This window comes from Pteropus vampyrus, unplaced genomic scaffold (assembly GCF_000151845.1).
Source record: "Pteropus vampyrus isolate Shadow unplaced genomic scaffold, Pvam_2.0 Scaffold66, whole genome shotgun sequence".
Lineage (NCBI taxonomy): Eukaryota > Metazoa > Chordata > Mammalia > Chiroptera > Pteropodidae > Pteropus > Pteropus vampyrus.
The window spans coordinates 8,003,268-8,027,152 of record NW_011888847.1 but is presented as its reverse complement, the minus strand read 5'-3'; the positions used below and the strand labels follow the sequence as shown (position 1 = coordinate 8,027,152).

The 23,885-nt window shown below is 37.4% G+C and overlaps 1 protein-coding gene across 4 annotated transcripts in view; it reads right to left on the bottom strand.

Moving 5' to 3' along the window:
* The window catches only part of MAP4K3 (mitogen-activated protein kinase kinase kinase kinase 3), a 141,889-nt gene extending 119,262 nt beyond the window's left edge, over positions 1-22,627 (bottom strand). For 2 of the 4 annotated variants that reach the window (XM_011361372.2, XM_011361373.1), the window contains exon 1: positions 22,203-22,627. In XM_011361372.2, coding sequence (XP_011359674.1) covers positions 22,203-22,298 — 96 coding nt within the window. In that variant the 5' untranslated portion in view covers positions 22,299-22,627. Of the gene's footprint in view, positions 1-15,413; positions 15,545-22,202 lie in introns of all 4 variants that reach the window. The other 2 variants (XM_023531335.1, XR_002780689.1) reach the window with 2 other exon arrangements.
* Between the last annotated feature and the right edge of the window lie 1,258 nt (positions 22,628-23,885).

Sequence of the window (23,885 nt, the reverse complement as noted above, 5' to 3'; positions counted from 1 at the left end):
TAGTAGCATCTATTTGACAGAAACTAAACTGCCATTCCAATGATTTTTAAGAGTTCTTGCATCTTTTCACTGTGTATTACATGTAACTTCTGTCTGCCTCTCTTAAGTTACTAGCAGAGAGACCCAACAAAGGACTTCATGGTTTTTTTCTTAACAAAAGTAGAAACTGCATTCTGATGTTCAATTTTAATATAAAGAAATTCATCAAAGAGCATACAGTGGCAGTGAAAGAGCCAGGCTAATCACCCCGAACCAGAAAAAAATGACAGATGTAACCAAGTTCCAATACAAACTAAAAAGGACTTAGCAAGAGATGAGAAAACTATAGCCCTGAGTGGTTAAATAACTGAAGCACAGTCATTTAACTAAATAATGAAGAGGCTATCCCACCATTATCCTCATGTCCTAAGGATGGGGGCCAGATCAGTGCAGCTTGGAGGATGGACTGGGTAGAGTCAGTGGTCAGGTATCAGTACTGATGACAAAGCACAATCACAAAATATCTGAAATCAAAGACTGACAGCCAAAAACAGGTCACAGCCAGTCACTGAAAGACTGGGATTAACTGTGAGAATCCATTTGCTACACATGGAAAAGCCAACATGGTAGAGATGCACATTCCAGGAACAGGGACAAAATGGAAGAGAAAGCAATCAGAAAAAGTCACAAGAAAGGCAAGACCAGTAGAGGGAGGTACACTGTGCTGCCAGACAAAGGAATCTGCTCACAACTATCTTTCTCAGAGCTACCTGGAGAGTTCTTGGAATACAAGACGTTCTACCTCCAATGAGCTAAGAAGCTCTTAAGAAAGCTTCGCTTTGGATCTCTTTGCCATCTGTGGCGGTTACTTCTTACAGAGAATGCACAAGATTCTGATATATTCCCAAAGTACATTATTCCTTCCCCCTATCAGTCTCTACCTCTTTAAGTAACAGCACAGGAAAATTCTTTAAGTTACTTTCACAGATTCCTACTATACTTTTCCAAGGTGACCAACCACAAAGAGGAGTAGCTCAAGCAATATCTGCTCGCTGAAGGTGATTATTATGGTAAACGTTAAAACATTCTGCCATAGTTAAACATGACTTTGTTTCTCTCTGCCTTTTATGTGATACTTTTATCACAAGTAACATCTGCACAGAAATGGGGAAGTCTGGAAACCAGAAACATACCCACCAATCTCTCCATTGAAAACCAAAAAGAGAAGCAAAGAGAGGCACCAATCTTCAAAGATCAGTGCTCCACAGATGAAGGAGGAAAAAAATCCTACTCTTAAAGTTATCATCTTCCTGCCAAATCCTAGTGAGAATTTTAGAATTTTACATTAAAATATTTTAAATAGTTTTAATACCATTCTAAGGGAAATAAGAAACAAGTAAAAATTTAAAAACACCTCAAATTACAATTATGTTAGGCAGATTTTTCAGAAGAATAAGTTCTCTTAAAATGTTTCAGAAAGGTTTTTGAGACACTGTCCCCATAGCCCACCTCCACCTGCCTGCATATGTGATTTCCTACCCTGCCTACTGTGCCTCAATTCTTTTAAGAGTGTGTACCAATCTAGTACTTTGAACTTTTATGAAAACCAAATATTATGTAAATGGTAATTAATTACATAAATGGTAATTTATTATCTGAGATTATGCCACCAAATTTACAGAGAATCATAACTACTGTCACCAACAATTTTAGTAAGAAGAAGCTCAAGGGACCAGAAGCAATTCTATGGGTCAAGTGCAATGGTCCATAACTTGAATGTGGTTCACAACCAGATTTTCTTTTCAGTGAAATGACAGCCTGTACTTGTAAAGTCTAAACTCCATATAGGAAGTGAAGTGCTTTTTAAAAGTTATTGTTCTCAGTTTCAAACATATGGCCATCATTTTAAAAGCATGCAGACCAACTGAACAAGCATCAGAATTAATGATTAAAGATTAAATTTTTATTCAGGCTTTCTACTATGTAACTAATCTGACTCTGCTTAAGCAGCAGGAGAAATTTAACATGCTCTACGACTAAAATGAAAACTGTTACCACACAGGCACAAAAGATCTCTTTGCATTTATCGGTTGACAAGTAATAAATAGACTCTAACTTCAGCTTAATTATGACTTAGCTGAAACAGCTTTATGGGACTGACTTCCCTTAAACAGCAGGGAGCAAAGGAGATAGCCAGTAAAGAGGAGAAAGGAAAATGAAATTATGGTGAAAACAGGGAATTATTTCAATGAGGACTAAACAAACAAAACTATATTTGATAGTTTCTAATGGTTTTTAAGTCTCTCCAATCCTTGTAAGTTAATAACGTTAGGCAATAATAGTCACCTTTAGTTTCTAATATAGCAGTTAATATAAAAACATAATTATAAATTAACATGTGGAAGAATAAATTCCATCTATCAGTATCTTGTCTCTGATTCTACAACTCGAAAATTAAGTCGACTGGCTGTACACTGAACTGCATATTTCAAATGGATGAACTGTATGGTATGTGAATTATATCTCAATAAAGCTATTAAAAATTTTAAGACTGATGCAGGGGCAGTGGGGGGTGATGATGCAGTGTCTGAAAACAAAGCTCTAGAATAACTAAGCTTTTCTATGTAAGCTGACCAATGAAACCAAACGCTAAACAGGCTCTGGTGAAAGAGAATAGATTAGATGTTTCTGGCATGTTAATAAAGAAATTCCTTCAACTGATTTGGTTTTTGACTTGATAAGCAGCCAACTAAACTGCTTTGCTAACTGAAATTCTGACCCACTCCTTTCCCCTCTGTGCAAGGGACATATGTGAAGAGGGTGAGAACCACATGCTTCCACCAGAAGGAAAAAATAATCTTCTGGAAAACATGGGGGGGGAGGGTGTAGGGGAGAGCTGTCCATGTTTTATTCCAGAATATTTTACATTTTCCAAAGCATAAACTACTTTCCTCACAAGCACAATCTCAACTAACCAGAGGAAAACCAACCTTCTCCTTTAGAAATACACAGTTCCATTTCTGCATGTTTGTCATTTTAACAAAATATATTCTTTTCTAACCATGGTCCACCCTCATGTCCAGGGGTACTCTGGGAATTTTTCTCATATCACTGAACCACTTCAAACCCTCCGTCCCTTGCAAAGAAAAAAAATACTTAAAAAAAAAAAAAATTAGAAACCAGCACAACAGATGTACAGCTCCATGTTTTCACACACCTACTTTCGGCAGTGTAGCCAAATGCATGGACTCCACCGGCAAACTGGCCGGGTTCAACTGCTGTTCTGCCATTTACTAGCTGGGGACTCTTGGGAAAATCACTAAAGCTCTCGGTGCCCTTCTATTCTCACCTGTAAAATAGGAATAATTAAATTCCTACACCATAGCATGGATTAAGACTAAAATTGGTTATTACACGTAAAAGTTCACAGAACCATGCTTACCGCGTGGTGTATAATTATGATTATTATTTCAGAGTAAATGCACAACCTAAAAAAAGTATAAGAACAGTTTAGTTTGCAAACTTGTAAAACAGAATTGTGATAATTCCTAAAAAGCTGTACAGATATACTGAGACTGAACAAATACGAAATAGAAATGGATGGCGGTGGATGGTGGGAGCCAGGTTTCTCACTTCTGAAGAAGGAGGCTGTAGATAAGCAATGGAAGAAAGCTAGAATATATCATGTGGTGCTGGATCAGATTTAGAGACATCAGTACGAACTCATAGTTAGCTTAAAATGTACACAGATAGATGGGTGCAGAAACAATTACAGATATGTATGTAAAATGGGTAATACATATGTTTCCTAGCTCCAACTATTGAGAAGGCCTAGAAGTAATGACACATCAGTAATAACAAGCACGTCCACAGCCCATATCCTGGTTTCTTATACTATTGTCCAAGGAACCAAGGATCCCTGGAGAAATGGCTGATTATAAGGCTGGGGCCGGAAATATAAATGATGAGCCTGATTCACCTTATGTTGCCAGAAAGTAAGGATATCTTAAAAATAAAATGATGGGGACATATCAAAAGGACACAGGAGACACCTGAAAGAGGTCCCAATGGCTAAACTATTGGATTATAACCCAAAGTATAAAATACACATCCATAAATCCATACAAATATAAAATAATTCAAGAGCAAAGATATAAATCCCTATACAGAAGAATTCCAAGTAATTTATATAGGTTAATATCACTAGTGATGTCATGTTAACAGCATAGATACTTTATCTTCCCCCAAATCCTAAACAGTCTAACTATGAGAAAAACATCAGACACGTCTAAATTGAGAAATACTACAAAATATCTGATCAGCACTCCTCAAAACTGTTAAGGTCATCAAAAACAAAAACTCTGTGAAGCTGTCAGAGACCAGAAAATTCTGCTTAAAGAGACATGATGACTGTAATGTGGTATCCTGGATGAGACTGTGGGACAGAAAAAAGACATTAAGGAAAAACTAGTGAAATCCAAATAAAGTATGGAATTTAGTTAATAGTGATATACTAATGTTGGTTCCTTAGTTGTGACAAATGTACCATGGTAATGCAAGATGTTAACAGGAGAAAGTGGGTGAGGTATATGAAGAAACTCTCTACTTTGTGACTTTTTATAAATCTAAAACTATTCTAAAATTAAGTTTATTTTTTAAATACCTTAATTAAAGAATTAACTAATAAACAATTGAAATAAATATTTAAATGTTATGAGTTTAAGAAAATGAATTTAAATCTTGGTCAGATAAACAAAAAGATATTTGTCTCCCATAACAGCTTATTGCATCAGGTAAACGAATAATTTCTACAAGCAATATTGCTAAAAAAAAAAAATTAGATTCCATAAAGTTAGTTTCCAGACTTTTCTAAAACCCACCAAAATAAGTTAAATTATATTTTAAAAATCCTTTGTGTAAAATCTTATAAAACAGAGCCTAATTTAAATTTCAGAATCTTTTATATGATCACTTCTTATAAAGGCAATATAGGTTATGTTATATTATAGAAATATTCTTTGAATTTTAACTCAAATATTGCATTATATAGAATGATAGAAACAGCTAAAGAAATCTCAACACAAACAGTACAAACCTACTGTAAAAATAGCAACCCTGCCCAGTAATTAACAAAAACCTTCAATTTGGGTTTTTGAAAGGAAAAAAAACAGTTTGTCAAACCTCATGTAACCATAGTTTACCAAAGAAAAGAAATCTCAGCATTCCAAATCAAAACATCTTATATGATTAGCAGACTCAAGTAATGTTAGTGAATCAATATCAGAGCACTAACCAGAAACATGAGACCTCTAAAATAAAAATGTCAACATAATGACTATGAAATAAAAACGACAATGACTGAATTGTTCAATTACTGTTCAAACTAAATAACATTCAAAAAAGTAAACATAACTGTGTGTGGCCTGTTTCCGCAAAAGGCTTTATAGTCTCTACTCAATGCTCTTTGAAGGTTTGGGGTTTGAGTTTTTATTAAAGGAAGAAAAGGTGGCTGGAGCATAGGGTGGGGACAGAGAAGGGTGAGATGAGCGAGTTTTAATAATGCCATTGTCCATCTAGTGTCCTATCACTCAGCACCTTTGGTGCTTTATTTCCACCAACTTTGTCACCTTTTAAGAATGACATGGAGGGAGAGAAGTGTGTAGGAACAGTGGGAGACCATTAAATCACCTATTCCTGAGGCAATGAAAGGAAAACAGAAATCCAAAAAGGGATTTTAATGATGCACAGGTGTTCAAAGAAAACTCTACACAACTTTGGGTAATCTAGATGTCTATTTACTCCATTATTCGTCCCTGTTTCAAGTAGAAAATATTCAGTAACTTTTAATATCAAATCTTTTCCTAAAGACTGTAACGTTTACATACGTTTGTATTTACAGCATAGGTCTTTTATATCATATTTCATTTGTTTGCTAATATATCATACATACCTCAAAAGAAAGAGTAAAATCATGACTCCTGAATTCCCTGAATTCCTTGGATACTAAAAGTGAGGATAAAGTTAGATAACAGCTTTTCTTCCTTTGAAATCTCAAGGCAAAAGATGTCCCCTCTCTTGGCTCCCATCTTTGAAGCATTCTTGTCCTCATGTGTGTTCTTTTTTTCTTTACTATCTATTTCTCTCCATTGGTCCCTTCGAATCTATTAGTCTACCACTTTGAGAGGTTGGAGGTGGGGAGGGGAGGAGAGGAATGGATGACACCTTTCTACTAATACATTACCTAAACCAATCTGTCCGAAATCTAACTCCACAGCTTGCTTCACTCAACTTCCTCAACTCTCCAGGCCATCTAGGCCCTGAGCTTCCCCGATCATTAATCTAATTCACATAATTACCATTCACTGTTGGACTGGTGCATCGTCTTCCAAATAATCTGAAAATATCAGACTGAGGATTAACTGTCCACCCTGCATCACACCTCCCTACCCCCATAGGAGTAAGAAGTGGTGCCTGCCATCAAGTAGCTCACTATCTATACTTCTATTCAAACATCTTCAATGGTTCCCTTATTTCTATCTTATTAATTTATACCCTGGAACAGTTTCTCAAAACATACCTTGGTTTCACCTACTTCTCTACAGCAAAAAACCAGCAACTACAAAGCACGGTTCTGGAGTTAAGACTGCTTGAATTCAAATCCTGATTTCACCACTTACTAGAAGTATGACTTTGGGCTTATTCTTTACCTTTCTTTTTGTGCCTTAGTTTCTACATCTATGAAATGGAAATAACAATGCCTACCTTATAAGGCTATAAGGAGAATTAAAATGAGAATACCTGTAAAGTGCTTACATAAGACCATGCCCAGTACATAGTAAGTACTCCATAAATTTGTTATTTGCTATTATTATAATTATTATTAATATTCAAATTTCCCATTATTCTCCAATACAAATCATTTGATGTAGTCTGACATGTCCCTACATGATCCCTTCTTGCTTATTCCTCCCCCATCAAGTCTTCATTCTGCAATATTTACTCCAACTATAATGCCATTCCACTTAACCTATTTAAATCTAAACTTACTTCAAGGCCTAGCTTTCATTATGACTCTTTTAAAAAACCTTTCCTTTGGCTTTATTGGCCACAGACTGCAATCGTTTTCTGATCTAAACTTTTACCAAGAATCACATAATTCAATACATAGTCATAAAATGCTCCACGTTACTTAATGTTGTAATTAAATTAGTACTGTTTCCTCACCTAGTCTGCCACCTCTTTGAGAAGAGGGATCACATCTTCTTCATGAGCCATGGTACAAAGTTTAGCATAGATGCTCAATAAATGCACCTGAGGGATATTTAAGAGAGGAGAGGAAGGATATGGCTCTAAAAGAAAGTAGCAGGATCAAACTCTTCAACAACAGCCTTCAGAAGATGTCACCACCTCCTTATCTTCTGAATCACTGTAATTAGAGTTCTTTGCCGACCATTCCAATGACTCTAGAAAACAAGCAATTATATTCTCCTAACTAAACTCAATGAACTCTCAGTCCTCACCTCCTTTAGCTGTCTGCTGTACCTGACTCCAAACTACGACATTTTAATAACCTCAAACAGTTACAAAGGGAAGACCATGCAAGGACATCGGGAGAAGACGGCCATCAATAAGCCAAGAGAGGCCTCAGAAGAAACTAACCCTGCCAATACATTGATCTCAGACTTCTAGCCTCCAGAACTCTGGGAAAATGTATTTCTGTTGTTCAAGCCACCCACTCTGTGATCCTTTATTATGGCAGCCCTAGCAAATTAATACAAGGAACCAGAAATAGACCCATACAAATACAGTCAATTTTCTTTGACAAAGAAGCAAAGGAAATTAAATGGAAAAGCGATGGTGTTTTCAACAAATGGTACTGGAACAACTGTATATCCACATGCAAAAAAAAAAACAACACTTAGACTTTACATCCCTCACAAAAATTTAACTTCAATGGCTCGTAGACCTAAATGTGAAATGCAAAACTATAAAAGTTCTAGAAGGTAAGAGAAAATGTTGGTGACCTTGGTTTGGGTTTGACAATGAATTTTTAGATATAATGCCAAAGGCACAATCAATAAATAATTGATAAGCTGGACTTCATCAAAAACTTCTGTTCTGCTAAAAAAGGCTGTTGAGAGACTAAAAAAAACAAGCTATAGATAGGGAGAAAATATTTGCAAAACAAATATCTGATAAGGGATTATATCCAAAATATACAAAGATCTCTTAAACTCAACAATAAGAAAAACAATCCAATTTTTAAAAGGACAAAATATCTGAACAGATAACTTCACCAAATAAGACAGACAGATGGCAAATACACGTATGAAAAGATACTCAACATTATGTCACTAGGGAATTGCAAATAAAGAATAAGATACCAATACACACCTATTAGAATGGTCAAAATCCAAAATACTGACAACAGCGAATGTTGGTGAGGATGTGGAACAACAGAAACAGGAGTCATTGCTGGTAGAAATGGAAAATGGTACAGCCACCCTGGAAGACAAGTTTGGCAGTTTCTTACAAAGCCAAACATAAACAGAGTCTTACCACACAATCTAGCCAAATGCACTCTTTGGTATTTACCCAAAATTAGCTGAAAAGTTGTGTCCACACAAAAACCTGTACACAAATGTTTTATTCAGCTTTAATCATAACCGCCAAAACTTGAAAGCAACCAAGATGTCCTTCAATAGGAAAATGGATACATAAGCTGTGGTATAACCATACACAGGAATATTATTCAGCTATAAAAAACAAATGAGCTATCAAGCCACAAAAAGACATACTTAAGTACATACTGTTCAGTAACAGAAGCTAGTATGAAAAGGCTACACACTATATGATTCCAACTATATGACATTCTGGAAATGGTATAACTATGGAGACAGTAAACAGAAAAAGATCAATGCTCGCCAGGGGTGAGGGTCAGGGTAGGGAGAGCACAGAGGCAAAGTTCAGAGAATTTTTAGGACAGTGAAAATACTCTGTATGATACCATGATGATACATGTCATTATACATTTGTCCAAACCCATATAAAACTAAGAATGAACCCTAATGTAAACTACAGACTTTAGGTTAATAATAATTTATCAATATTGGTTCATCAATTACAACAAATTATAAGCTTCATGCAAGATGCTAATAATAGGGGAAATTGCGATAATATCTAGAAATGGGGCCTTTGGGAGATGATTAGGGTTAGATGGGGTGATGAGGTTGGGGCACTCATGATGGGATTAGTGCCCTTGTAAGAAGAGACACCAGGGAACTTGCTTGCACGATCTCCCACCATGTGAGCACACAGTGAGGTGGCCGTCTACAAACTAGGAAATGAGTCTTCACCAGAAACCAACTGTGCTGGCACAACTTGATCTTAGACTCCTAGTCTCCAGAGCTATGAGTTAGTAAATTTGTTCTCTAAGCCACCTAGTCCATAGTATTTTGTTTTGTCAGTCTGAACTAACAGAATCAAACTGACCAAATCTGAAATAATTTGAGCATCAAAATAAATAATAGTGATGACTTAGAACCCATGAATAAAATAAGAATCCATAAGTCAAATTTAAAAAGTGAAGAGAAATAAAAGCTCTTCCATAAAATAAAATGTAAACCAATAAACTGAAGACATTAATGGTTAAAAAGCCACTATTCTGCCACCATCACAGCATGATTCAAGTAAGAATCATCAATGAGTGCTAATTGATGATGGGTGAAAGATGAGAAAGGAGATATTATACAGTCTCCAAGCATCTCTCCATAGATTACTTATTGGAAAAGGGAAAAAAAATAACTTACAGTGAAGAAACCTGGCAGATGCAATGTTAACCAAGTGATCGAAGCTAACAATAATGGGACAAATCAACATCATATACTTCCTGATATGAGTCACTGAGGCCACATCACTTACATATGTTTTTGGCAGAAATGTGTACCATGAATTTAAACAAAAGGAACCACCATTCATACCAAAATGAAATTCTGCAAAATAAATTATGTGTGCTCTTCAAAAATAAATGTAAGTGTCTATCTAGATAGAAAAAGGGCTAAATAACTATCTTGATTTAAAAAGACTGAATGGTCCTGGAAACTAAAAGCAATGTATGAGCCTGGATTGGTTTCTGGACTAGAGGAAATAATGCTATTATGGACATTATTAGGAACATTAGTAGAAATCTGAGTAAGGTCTACAGATCAGATAATAGTATTATATTAATATTAAAATGTCCTGGTTTTGATAACCACAGTTTTATTTAAGTGAATATATTTATTTTTGAGAATTATACATTGAAGTATTTATAGATAAAGAAACATAATGTCTGTAACTTACTCTTATATGGTTCAGAAAGAAAATAACAATATGTATATAGAAAGAGAAAGAAAAAAAGAAGGGAGAGGGAAGGAGGGAAGGAGGAAGGAAGGACAAAAGGAAGTAAAAAAGAAGAAAGGAAACTACCAAATAATGCTCACCAGGAAGAAGAAAACTGAACACAGAATGGAGGAGTAAGATGCCAAGAAACACTGGTAAGCAAATAAATTGAAAACACATATGGGTAAATGTAAATGAGCACAATGTCTGTATAAAGCAATGATAATAAACACTACTCTGGAAGATTTACAAACATTGTAGAACCAAAATAAGAGACAACAACAACATAGAGTAGGAAAACAGTAATTGAAATTTAGCATTCTAAAGTCCATGACCAGAAAGAGAACACAGAGATACTGATTAACTTTATTATGCATGTTGCTATGTAAGGTAACCACCCAAAGCATAAAATAAAATGTGTAACTTTTAACCCAATAAAGAGGAAGGGTGAAAGTAGAAGAAAACTTACTGAATACTATCCAAATAGCAACTAAAGCAGGTTAGAACGACAAGATTGGCCCTAATGAACTTGTAAAATATTATATTATAAATCAAGAGTTCACATTCTTCAATCAGCAGTTGTCTGTATCTTGGCTATTTGAAACATTCACATTTCCCAATATGGACCCTTACTTTAGTCAGAATTATCTCTTTGCCCACTTTGGTCCCAGAGCCACATTTTCACCCCTTAATCTATTTTTTCGGAATGGCTTCCCTCACAGTTCTCTACAAATGCAAACACATTAATCTTTAAGTTCCAGGTCAAGATTCCAAGACTTTACCAGATTAATCTCAATTCATCTTTTCCTCAAATTGAGTATTTATAACATGTGATTGTTCTTTTAATTGTTAAAACATGCCCTTAGAAATGTTCTTTAGATGTTCCATTTAGCCATATTTTGTTTCCTCAATCACAGCATAAGCTTCTTAAAATCAGAAAGAAATTCTTTAAGATTTCATAAACAATCTAGCACTATGGTGTTCATTTTTCACTTAAGGATGAAGCAAATCTTAAGTTATTTTTCTTAAGCTCTAACCACAAATTTTGCAAAATATGCACACAATTAAACACATATCTCATACAGAAAAATAAATCAGGTTTCTAAGGACTTTGTTCTAATCTTTAGATAAAGCTAAAGCGTATAGCTTTTTTAATAGTCATTTCCCCTGTTTTCTCTTCACTTTTGCCAATTTTAAAAGGGGTCTATAAGCTCGGGGCTAAAACTGTGCAAGGTTAAGTCAAAGGAAGTCAGATACCACTAGTACAGTGAGGATTTTAATAATAACTGAAAATGTGGCTCACATTCCAATTACTACACCACCATGAAGAAGTATTACATAATAGTCATCTTTTACTGCAATATTAGTAGAAAAAGCTAGGGATAAAATTTATAAATTAAAAAGAAATAAGGCAAAACACTGATGAGATAAATTAAAGACCTAAATAAATGGAAAGAAATGCTGTATTCATAGATCAAAAGACTCAATCAATGCTGTTAATATCTCAATTTTCCACAAATTGAGCTGCAGATCCCAATAAAATCTCAGCAGGCTATATATGTGATAAAATGTCACAAAACTATGCACAAAGACATGAAAAATGAGAGCATGCAAAAAGTGGTGAAATCTAAGTTCACTGCATTGTGCCAATCACCTGATTTTGATAATGCTCTACAGCTATGTAAGGATGTCACCACAGGAGGAGCTGGGTACTGGGTATTTGAGACCTCGTTGGAACTTTTTGCAACTTCCTATGCATTTATAATTATGTTAAAACAAAATCTCAGGAGGCTTTTTTATATAACTTGAAAGGCTGATTCTAAAATTTATACAGAAAAGGCAAAGGAAAATTTTGAAAACACAGAAAAAAGCTGGAGGACTTATTACCTGATTTGAAGGCTTTCTATAAAGCTACGGCAAGCAAGACAGTGAGATACTAGTACAGCTCAGCAGAACAAAAAAATACATCCATGCTTGTAATATCAGTTGATTTTTATCAAAAGTACCAAGGCATTCATTTGTGATTCATTTATACGAAGTTCTAGAGAAGCTTTTATAGTGATAGAAATCAGAACAGTGATTGCCATGCTGGGGGCGGGGGGTGCTCTACTGACTGGGAAGGAACACGAAGACACTTCTGAGGTTAAGGATATGTTCTATGTGAATAAAAGGCATGGGTGACACAGTTGTATACATATCAAAATTAAACTAACAGAAACACACAAGATCTATGCATTTCATGGTAAGTAAACTGTAATTTAATTTTAAAACTACAGAATGGCATACAAAGCTTTGTAAAATATTTGTCTACAAAAAATTTGTAAGAAAATATATCAAAACACTAAGTGTACTTACACTCTTGGGTGTTAAGAGTATCGATTAATCGTATTCTTACAAGCTGTCATCAATTTTTCTTGTAAAAATGCACACAGACATCATAATCAGAACAGGAAAGTTTTTAAAAATTTATGCCAGAATACAAATATCTAGCCTATATTCTACAGCTCAACTCACTGATTCTTCATATCAATTACCCTCCAAATCTGTAGGATTCTTATTCAAAAAAACGTATCTTTGCACATCTTCCTGGTAATCACTCAGTAAGAGCTGGGAGAAAGGTGCTGACCCTTATCAGTTTCTATTAGCCCTAAAGACACTGCTAAAGAATTAGTATTCTCCATAGAACAATGAAAAAAGGTATTATTAGTGTTTCTTTAGCATAACCACAGCCAAGAAAATGATGAAAAACCTCAGAGCTCTATTTTCTAATAAATCATCATAGCTCCCCCTTCTCACCTGTCTTTGTAACTAATCTCATTCTGCAACTATTATTTGTACAAATATTTATAAAGCATCTATTACGTGATCCTCAATAAGGCTTAAAATTGTGAAATCCTCTTTGAATCACCTTTCTCCATCTCCATCTCCATATTTCTCCACAAAGCTCTGTCAAATTTTCTCCAAGATGCTTCTCATTTGTTTCTCTTTTCATTCATTTGCCTTGTTTAGCCCATCATCACTTAACCTCACCCTTAGTTTACTACATATAATCTAGCGCAATTCTGGGGGTCCCTGGGATTCTTTTCTGAGGGTCTGAAAGGTCAAAACTATTTTCTAAGTAATACTAAAACGTCATTTGCCCTCTTTTACTCTGTTGATATTTGCACTAATACTGCAAATGGTGGTCAAACTGCTAGTGCCTTAGCACAAATCAAGGCAGCTATATTTCTTCACTGCCACACACTCACAGGGGAAAAAGAAAGCCAATTTCACTTAAGAATGCCCTTGTTGAAGCATACACATCATTAATTTTATTACATCTTGACCCCTGAATGCATGTCATTTTAATAATTTATTTGATGAATGCTGCATACCAAAGTGTAATAATGGTTGTCTCCAAGAACAGCATGTGTGACTCTGAATTGCAAACTGAACTAGCCACTTTTTCCACAGAACACCATTTTTACTTGAAAGAACTGACAGTGTGATTGATTATTCATGCTTAGATTTTTGACATTTCCTTGAAAATTAATAAATGAATTTATCACTTCAATGAAAAAAATGACAGTGTTTGTTGCAAATGATGCATTTAGTAATTTCAAAGAGAAATTTGAATCTTGGAAAACTTCTATTTACCATCAATACTTTAAGACTTTTCTGATGAGACGAGTGACGATTTTTGATATTACATAATGAAATATATCAACTTTGGAAAGATGTGGATGACTCAATGAATCCTTAGTTTCCAAATGACTAATGCATAATGTTAAAAAAAAATCATGCCGGGGTCAAAAAGATCTACTTTAAGTCCAAGAGAGTCCAATAATTAACATTTTAACATAATGATAGGTAAAGTTCATTGGATTCCATATTACAACTTTTATGAAGCTACCATTGGATTCCATATTACAACTTGGATTCCATATTACAACTTTTGGTATGGTCTTGGATTCCATATTACAACTTTTATGAAGCTACCATTGTCAGGTTGGATTGGATTCATATTACAACTTTGGATTCCATATTACAACTTTTATGAAGCTACCATTGTCAGGGTGTGGAGAAATATCAGAGAAAAATACTCGCAATTATCTAAAAAAGTTCTAAAATATTCTCCTTTGTCAAATATATACATGTGAGAGACCATACTTCCTTCAAATATGTCAACAAAATAAAATACCCCAAAAGAATGAATGAAGCAGCAGAAGTGAGAATCTGTCATCTTCTATTTAACCAGATAGACATGTACAGCAAAATATACAACAATGTTGCTCTCCTCACTAAATTCTTTGTTTGGAAATATAGCTATTTTTCATAAGAATGTCACATTTATGTTAACATGACATTATCATTCTTTTTAATAAATTGATATTTAAAAATTTTCCCAGGTATAATTAATTGTTAACATAGTCAATAGCAATAGATATAAACTAACATAAACAACTTTGGGATTCTCAATAATTTTTAAGAGTGTAAAGAAGTTCTGAAACCAAAAAGTTTGAGAACTGATGATTCTATTTAGCAGACATTTCTGTCCTTCTTCTCTGGTCCACTTTCACTATAATTGCGAGAATAATCCAGAGTACTTTCAATATTATTAGTCCTTGTACAAAAAGCCTTTAGAGCTCCTAAACATCTTATTGCTTCATATCTAAAGAACTTACCCGGCTTTCAGGAAGCTTTTAATTTGGCCCTGCCTCATCTAGCAAATCTTACTTCTCCATGCTCCCCAACACAAGCCTTCCACATTAGTTGATCCTCTTTTCTAGTCTCCAAGCCTTGACCCAAGTAGTTACAATGGAATGTCCCCCTTTCACACTCCGCTTTCTTCCTCTCTCTTCCAGCCTCCTCCAAGCTATCTAAACTTTACTCATTCATCCTTAGGGGCCTAAGGGCAAAAAGAACAGCACCTTGAATGTTACGTTTAAAAGTTTGTGGGCAATGAAGATTCTTGGAGCAGGGAAAGATGGATGATTTATATAGAAAGAACTTTCTTACTATCTCAAATTTCTAAGAGTTTAAACAAACAAGATAAATGTCTTATTTGAACATACCTAAATTTATGGTCAAATCTAAAATTTTTCCACAGAGTTTAAAGTCTAAGGTAGGCAATACAATGTCACATTAGGAATCCAAACCTATAATCTCAAGTCAAGGCAGCTGGAATTCTGAAACGTGGCATCTTCTAGAACAAAAAAAGGACAGTAAAAACAAAGTTAAAACAAAAATAAACATGATTTCATCTCCTGAATCTAAGGCCTTTTGGTTTTGGTGAACAAAGTCCTCTTCTTATAAGCCAAAGGTAATCAAATTTTCAAAAAACAAACAAAAAAATAATATATAACAGTTACATATATTTACTAGTCACTAAAAGTCTTCAGTTTAAATTGACAAAGTATCTTTATAAGCATACAACAATTATGGACACTGCTTCATATGTAGCAGATACTTACATTAAGCCTATTTACTTTAGGCTGAATAATAATGCACAATGCTTAATTCATTCTGTATCCACTCATGCCAGAACTGTAAGCCAAGTCCAATGCCATCTCTTCTATAAAACCTGCTGTGATTTCTCCCAACCAGAAATAAGGATCTCCTTCCTCTAAATGCATGTAGCACCTTTCTTCCTCTCATGTCAGTTCATTCATTCCACAAATATCTGAGAGTCTAATATGTATCAGGGACTCTTCTAGGTTCTGGGGATACAACAGAACAAAACAAAACCACCAGCTTCCTGAATTTGCACTCTAGTGCCAAGAGAAAAGCAAAGACAAATAAATATACAGTGATACACACCATAATGAAAATTAGAAATAATAAGTAGCAGAGCTGAATTTTCTATGAAGGTAACAAAACTTAAAGTTCAGGCCCTCTCACTTGCACGGGCCTCCCTGAATGCTGAAAGTTACTAGGATATGAGGCCTAAGCTTCGTGGCTTACTCTGAAAACCATCAGAGCCCCCATCTCTTCCTCTTTTTATTTTAGTATTATAATTACTAATATTCTTGTAATAGAAATAAAGTTTGTATGTGGGGGAAAAAAAAGTTACTGGGACATAAGAATGTTGTAGGTGAGGAGAAGCAGCCACTTTGCTAACAGGAAACAATTTATAAGAGCATTTCTGATTAAATGCCTAAAGAGATCTCAAAAGAAAAGGTTCACAGCATTTTGTTAGGACATCTTTTGTCATTCTAAATAGATATTTACTTTCATATCTAATTTTTTACTCTAATTTATTTATTTTCTTAATGAGGACACCCAAAACTGTATAAACTTCAGGCCCTTACAAAATCTAGATCCATCCCTGGTAAAGACAGAAAGTGAGGGCAGGGTGTTGTTTTATATAGGGTAGTAAGGAAGAGACATTAAAAGGTGACATCTGAGCTAAGTGAGATCTGAGAGAAATGAAGAAACAAACCATACAGATATTGGAGGAGGGAAGAATTCAGGCACAGACAGCAAGTACAAAAATCCTGAAGCAGAAGCATTAGAAGCAAGGTAGGTTAGGAGTACAGTAGCAGGAGAAATACATAATAAATAATACTAGATACTAATATCGATTAACAATTATCGAGTAATGTGCTAGGCACTGCCCTAAACAGTTTCTAAGCATCTCCATTTTACAACTGAGGAAACTAAGTCACAAAGAGAACAATTAAATAATTGGCTGGTGGGTGGTGAAACAAGGCAGTCTGACTCCGGAGCCCAGCTCTAAACTTGCTGTGCTGCAGAGAGGTTGGTTGTCCATGTATGGAACTAGACGTCTGGGTAATCTCTCAGACAGTAAGAGATTTAACACGCTAGAAAAGAAATTGACAAGGTTTTGATCTCAAACTATGATAGCTAAAAGCAGGTATACATTTTATGTCCCTGTAAACACCCAGCACCAAATCTTGGCATTTTTTGCTACTCCACCTACACATTTCCACTAACGAACTTTCTTTCATACTGTAACTATTCAATGTAGGATGGCTGTTCAATGTACTCTCAAGAGAGGACTAACAATTATTCATTCTCAATACAAAATAATGCATTAGATTTTCTTTCCCAATTAAATATTTATACACAGATCAAATCTTGAAGGTAAGTACCTCCTTCAGGGAATCAGACCCATACCAAAATCAGACAACTTGGATTTTTTTGTTTGTTTGTTTTAAAGTGCTCTAGAGAAATTATCCCATGGTCTGTTCCACTGTCACTTTTCATCTCAAATAACTACTGGGAAATTTTACTTTAATTTACCTTAAATATTCAAGCAATCTTTCCAAAGGTTAGGACCATTTCTTCTGGTCTCATCAGACTCAGTCCTCCATGTAAAAATGGGCATAACCCTAAATAACTATGTTTTCTTTTCCTTTGGTTGCTCTTTTCTAAATGCTTAAGGTCTTCCTGTCTCTCATCAGAACTGAGTTTTCCAGAAAGGTTCTTATAAAGCCTGACTATAATGAAAAAACTAGTGTTTGATGATATTAATCAGAACACTTTGAAAAATGCAGTTACAAATAAGCCAATACACAATTCACTAAATACTTGAGCGTACAAATTAATTTCCTGGTTTCACTGCACAATCTTCCATTTTTCTCCTGTCAGCTTTCACAGAAACTCCAAATCTGTTTATGTAGACTTCCATGTGAATGCTACTTTGGAATTTAGCAACATTGCAGCTTCTGCTTCAAAGGAAATGGCCTCCAAACATACATAGATAAAATCAATATCAACATTTCCAAAGCATCTTCTACAAAACTTTCTAAGGACAAGCAATAATTACTACAGAGAAAAATAATTCTATAGTCTAGTTTGCTGGGTTACACGAAGTTTAACAGGCTTCCTGACCATAAGACTTCTCTGTCTTTAATATACTCGCAGTACTGCTTTTCCTGGAGCATTCCGGCCACGCTATGGAAAATGCCTACAAGGTCTAGTCCGGAAGTAAAAAATGATTTCAAGGCTTCAAGACTTATCAGCAAATTGTCAATATTGGGGCTTTTTGACGAAAGTGGGATATGAGGAAAGGCACAAACTTGGAAAAAGATATAATCTATGACGAGGTCAGCTGGAGACATTGGGCTAGAGCTCAGGAGAAAGCACAAGGCTGGAGAAAACTGGGTGTGGGTGGCAAGGACCAGGCTAAAGCCTTGAGACTAGGTAAGATACTTTCTGAGAAACACATTAAGACTGGTCCTTCAAATTATCCTTTGCCTTACCCTATTCCAGCTTTTTTATCTTCTGCTTCTCTAGCAATAAATCTAGAAAACCATCAGGACATGAAGACTCTCTAAGGGTAGAAATAATACAAATTAAACTGAAAAACTGCCTGAGAAAAGATAGCACAATGCATGTAAAAATCTTATTAATGTTAATAAATGCTGATGTGACCTGGTAAAAAACAAAAAATAAAAAATAAATGAAAATAAAAACTACCTAATTTCTCTTTCAAATGACAAACTTTCAGATCAATCACTCTTCTCTTTTTGACTTGAGAATGTAATGAATGCTATTAAGACGTCTCTCTAGAACAACACACATACATAGAATATCGAATCTATTAATCTCAGAGGGCTTCATGGGCCTCCTAAGGACCAAACATAGAGCTCTTTCTAGTTGTTAACTCCTAAGTACCTAGGTAATCCTTGCTAAAGTTACTTCATCTCACTGACAGATAAAGCCCGCAGTTACACGACATTTAAAAATAGGAATAATTTGTTTAAAAAACTATATTTTCATGTATTTTAAGACAGTGCAGAGGAAATTAATATTTGCATTTTTTAGTATAGGAAAAATAAAAACTTATTTGTTGAGTAAAATTCAAGTCATTTATAAACAGAAAGCATATGATGGTAATACCTTCACAGCAAAACAGCTCTGAAAGACTAAATGATTTTACAAGTTCACATAGCTAATAAATTCCAGATCTTCCACATTCTAGTTCAGTGCTTTAAAACTAAACTATGCCACCTTAAATATAATAAGCAGGTTATTACATTGTGTAGGATACAGTTTTCAAGGTAAAAATTCCTTAAAACACCAACCTTCTAAGAAAGACTATGAACAATTAGGTCTCTAACTTATTTACTTAATCCAATCATTCCATTTTTATCACCTAAACCCTGACAAATTAAGAAGCAAGTTAGGAAGTAACTTCAAAAAGTGTACAGCTTTTTAAAAACAAACCCTCTAATGCACGCCTCTTTAATTAACACGATTTGTATAAATAAGAAAAATCTAGAACAGCAAAACAAGTACAAAAAATGCTCTTTATAGCATGAACATGATTACAGACAAAAATACTAGTAGTTCAAACTATGAGTTATCTAGCAAGCAGGGGTATGATGCCAAAAACCACATGGAGTTTTTCTGCTTTGGGTCCCTGGTATTGGAAGACTCCGGCAGGCAGGGATCAAGCATTCATTATCTGATGTCTGCTTGGCAGATGACAAAAACAGTGAGGCCTGGCTGGCTGCACAGCAGGAGTTAGGTATCCCAACTACTACTTAAAGAGTCACTGTAATTCAGTGTGTGGCTACAACCAAAATGCTGAACTAAAAGTGTGCCTCAGTTTCACCACTGGAAATTCAGAAATACATTATCTGACCATACCCTATCTTTAGAGCAGTACTGCCTACTGGTTAAGAAAGAAGTCTCTAAAGCTAAGTGGTTCAAATTTTGGCTTTGCCATCTACCAACATTAGCAAGTTACTCTAACCCTCCTGTGTCTCAGTTTCTTCAACTGCAAAATGTAGTGTCTATTTCACAGGGTTGTGAGGATTAAGTATATTAATACATGGAAAAATCTTAGAGCAGTGCCTGACAAGTAATAAGCACTCTCTGAATGTTAGCTTTTATTATCATTGTTTTAAACAGATAACAAGATTAATCAATTTACACCTGTATTGCACTTACATGTCCTTAGGAAATTACAGGCCTTAATTTGTTTACTTTTTAATCATGTGGTTTAACTACTAGCTGTTTTTTTCTAGAGTAAATACATGGCCAACTATTCTTGTAAAGAACTGAAAAGAACTTATTGTACACACTGTCACCTAAGACATACACATTAGCAAAGTTTTACTTAACTTTTCATCGAACTATAACTAGGCTCCCTTAACCAGTTGTAAGCTACTTGGATCCATTCACTTCGACTTTTACAATCACCATCAATTCTAAAATGTAATAATGGTTATTTTTACCTGAACTACTGCGATAGCTTCCTAACTGCTCTTCCCCCTTCAAATCCCACTCCATACACTGCAGATCTTTTAAAAATTCTCATCTAATTTCACTCCCCTACGTAAAAACTCTGCTATGGCTCCCCATTGTCCTAGAGAGAAGTCTGACCTCCTCACAAGACCTAAGAGGCCTGCCCGATCTAGGGCCATACATGCATTCTTTCAAATCTTTACCTGGGGCCTCAGAGCCTTCACAGATTGTGTTCAATCTGGCATAATCCCCTCTCCCCACTGCCTCTGACTCCACTAAAGGAGAGAATGTCTTCCTGTTACATGCTCTCATAACCCTAATCCTAATCCTCTCTTCTCTGCAGCACAAAATAAAACTAAAATAATATTTAAATGGTTATTTAATATTGTTTTTGCCCCCCAAAATATAAACTCCAAATAAGACTTGGGAACATGTCTTTTACTGCTAAAATCCAAGTGCATTGATGCCCAGTACCTTATACATAGTAGGTGTGCACAATACACTTGTCTATGGGGAAGTGATAAGTGATGGTGGAAAGCAAATCATCCACAAAACAATATTAATGCAGAATACTGGCTGCATGGTATTAAATATCCACATTACCATATGCACTGCATTGGAGTAAAAGTAAAAACCTACTGCTTAAACTTGGGCAAAATAAAGTTAAGACTAAACTTTCAAAAGTCAAACTAAGTTTCTTTGTGCATCCTCAGGTGTAAAGTGAAACGGGAGGAGTTCCACTTCAGTTACCAGTAAGAGGATACATAACTAAATCAAGACTGCTGCCACATTTGGCACTATCCTTCTCTCTTCTTGGCAGCCTCCTCAAGGCCAAGAGTTGAGCTGGCCAGGGAAGAGTGATTTATCTCCACATTTAGAAACGGTCCCTCTACAACAGGAATGCTGTACTACTCATTGGCTTTGAATTCTAACCTTGCCAAACCAGTACCTTTCCGAAGTATTCATTAAAAATAAAAAAGAATCCTATGTGGGAAAAAAAAGTTTAATAAGGCATCAAAGTCCCATTCGACTTATAGAAAACAAAGTTGCCCTTTCCTTCAAAAAAAAATCATGCTAATTAGATCTTTTACGAAGGAAGTCATTATCTAGAAAATTAAAAGAAACAGATATGTCGATGCTAAGAGCTTTAGCGCTAAAGGTTGAGGGGCTGTCTCGATGGAGGCTGCCCAGTGTACTATCACGAGGCCTGGTGGGCAGCAGTTCCCAACCGACAGCAGGTAATGCCAGGTCCGTTTGAAGCACGCAGGTTTGACATACGCCAAATCCCTGCTGTCTGGTTAGTCGCACTGACCCTGCCAATGCAACAAACGCCCAGCCCCTCTCTGCGCGAGGATGAGCAGACCTGCCCGCTCTGGTGCAGCCTTTCCTGGGAAACGTGCGTCCAGGGGAGGGCTCAGGTAAGGACTTGGAGGTCTCAGGGTTAAACGTTTGGCCCTTTGTTCGCTCCAAATCATCGGAGCCCTGGGCACCCGCTCCGCCTCCTCCCCCACGGCTCCCGGGCGCCAGCGTCTCCCGCGGAGAGGCTGAGCGGACTCCAACGCACAGGCTCCGCGGCGCCCCCGGCCCTCCCCCGGCGGGTCCGGACCCCGCGGACTCGGCGGCGCGCAGCCCCTCGCCCTCACCTTGTAGACGTCGCCGTAGGTGCCGCTGCCGATACGCTGAATCAGCTCGAAGTCCTCCTGCGGGTTCCGGCGGGACAGATCGAAGCCGGGGTTCATGGCGGGCCCCGGGTGCCCCCCGCCTCCCTCCCGGGCAGGGGAGGGGGGGCGCTCAGGGGGCCACACGGAGAGTGGGAGCCGCGGCTGGCCCCCGGCTCCCCCGGCGGTCACAATCGCCCGGCTCCACGCCGCGGCGGCCGCCGCCGCTCTCTTCACGCCGCCGCCGCCACCGCGGACGACGACGACGACCGGGCTCACCGTCCCCGCCCCCCGCAGCCCGCCGCCGAGCCGAAAGCCCCGGTCACACCCACGGGGAGAGGAGAACGCTCGCAGCCCCTCGCTCGGGGTGAAACTCCAACATGGCTTCCGCCTTCGCCGCTCCTCCCCCTCCCCTTACTCCCGCTCCTCCAGCCTCCTCCCCCTGTTCCCGGCTCCGGCGCGACTGCGCAGCCGCGATCCCGGCCCGAGCGCTCCCCGGCCTCGCGCGCGCCCGGCCCGTGCGCGCTCCGGCCCTGCGCGGCGGTGCGGCGGTAGCTGGTGGCCGGGACGTACCCGACCTGAGCCGCTGCGGCCAGTCGTCCGAGGCCAGAAAAGGTTTGCCTGCCCCAGGGACAGCGGGAGGGACGGGCAGAAAGTGCTCTTTGCTGTGATTCCCCTAACGACAAAGTTTGACGTTGCCGGATCAGGTCCCAATCCTAAACAGGTAGAATAGTTTTAATTTGCAAAACAGCCAATGTCCCAAACTGGTTCTTTTAGAAGCAGCTACACATGAGACGCAGCCGAGTTCCACGGACATTCTGTGATTGCGTGGCAAAAGCTCCTGAGAAAAGTGTGCTGTGCTTGTTCGATATCCGACATTCAGGCCCTTGAAATTGGTCTGCCAGGGAGCAAAAGAGGAAGGCCCAGGAGGGCAGCCAGGGAGGCATGTGGAGTGGGTAGGGCATGGGAAGCTCGGCGGGCGAGGGTGGGAGGTGCGGAAAGGACACGCTGAGATTCTCCCAGCTAGCCCGTGTAGAGGGCGTGGGAAGCAGGCAGAGCTCACAACTAAAGCAGTGATTGACCTCACCGGAGACTTCTATATTCTCAGAGACCGGGGCGGGGACTGCAAGCTGTCAAGCAACCTTGCAGAGGAGAGGTGGTGGAGGGTGGAGCGTGGACCAGTTCCATTCCTGCACCTGAAATGTAAACACATGATGATCCGGGAGCTCTTTCGTTTACCTACCCAAAGCCCCATCCTGCTTAAGACCCAGATTGCAAGCATTACATCCAATCGATGTGAACACCAGTGCCAACTGTTAATACCTGTCAAGAAAGCATGTGGGTATGGAGGGTTAATTTTCTGTTCTCGATAAATTGCCCATTTGGCATTTCCGAAAGCTTTAATCAAGCAGGTGATGGTCACTTTGGCAATACCACTGTGGAGTGTTGCTTCAGAAATGCTTTCCTAATACCCTTAAACACCACACCTTCTGACCACTCATATTCCCTAATGCCTGCTGACTCCTGAGAAACTAGATCTCATCAAACCTGTTAGGGATAAAATAATCAGACAATAGTTAAGCAAACTGCTTCATATGTTTTTATCTTGTTTCAATCCTTTTGCTTATGGTAAGATTGCATAGTGACTAAATTCCCAAAGAAGTTGTT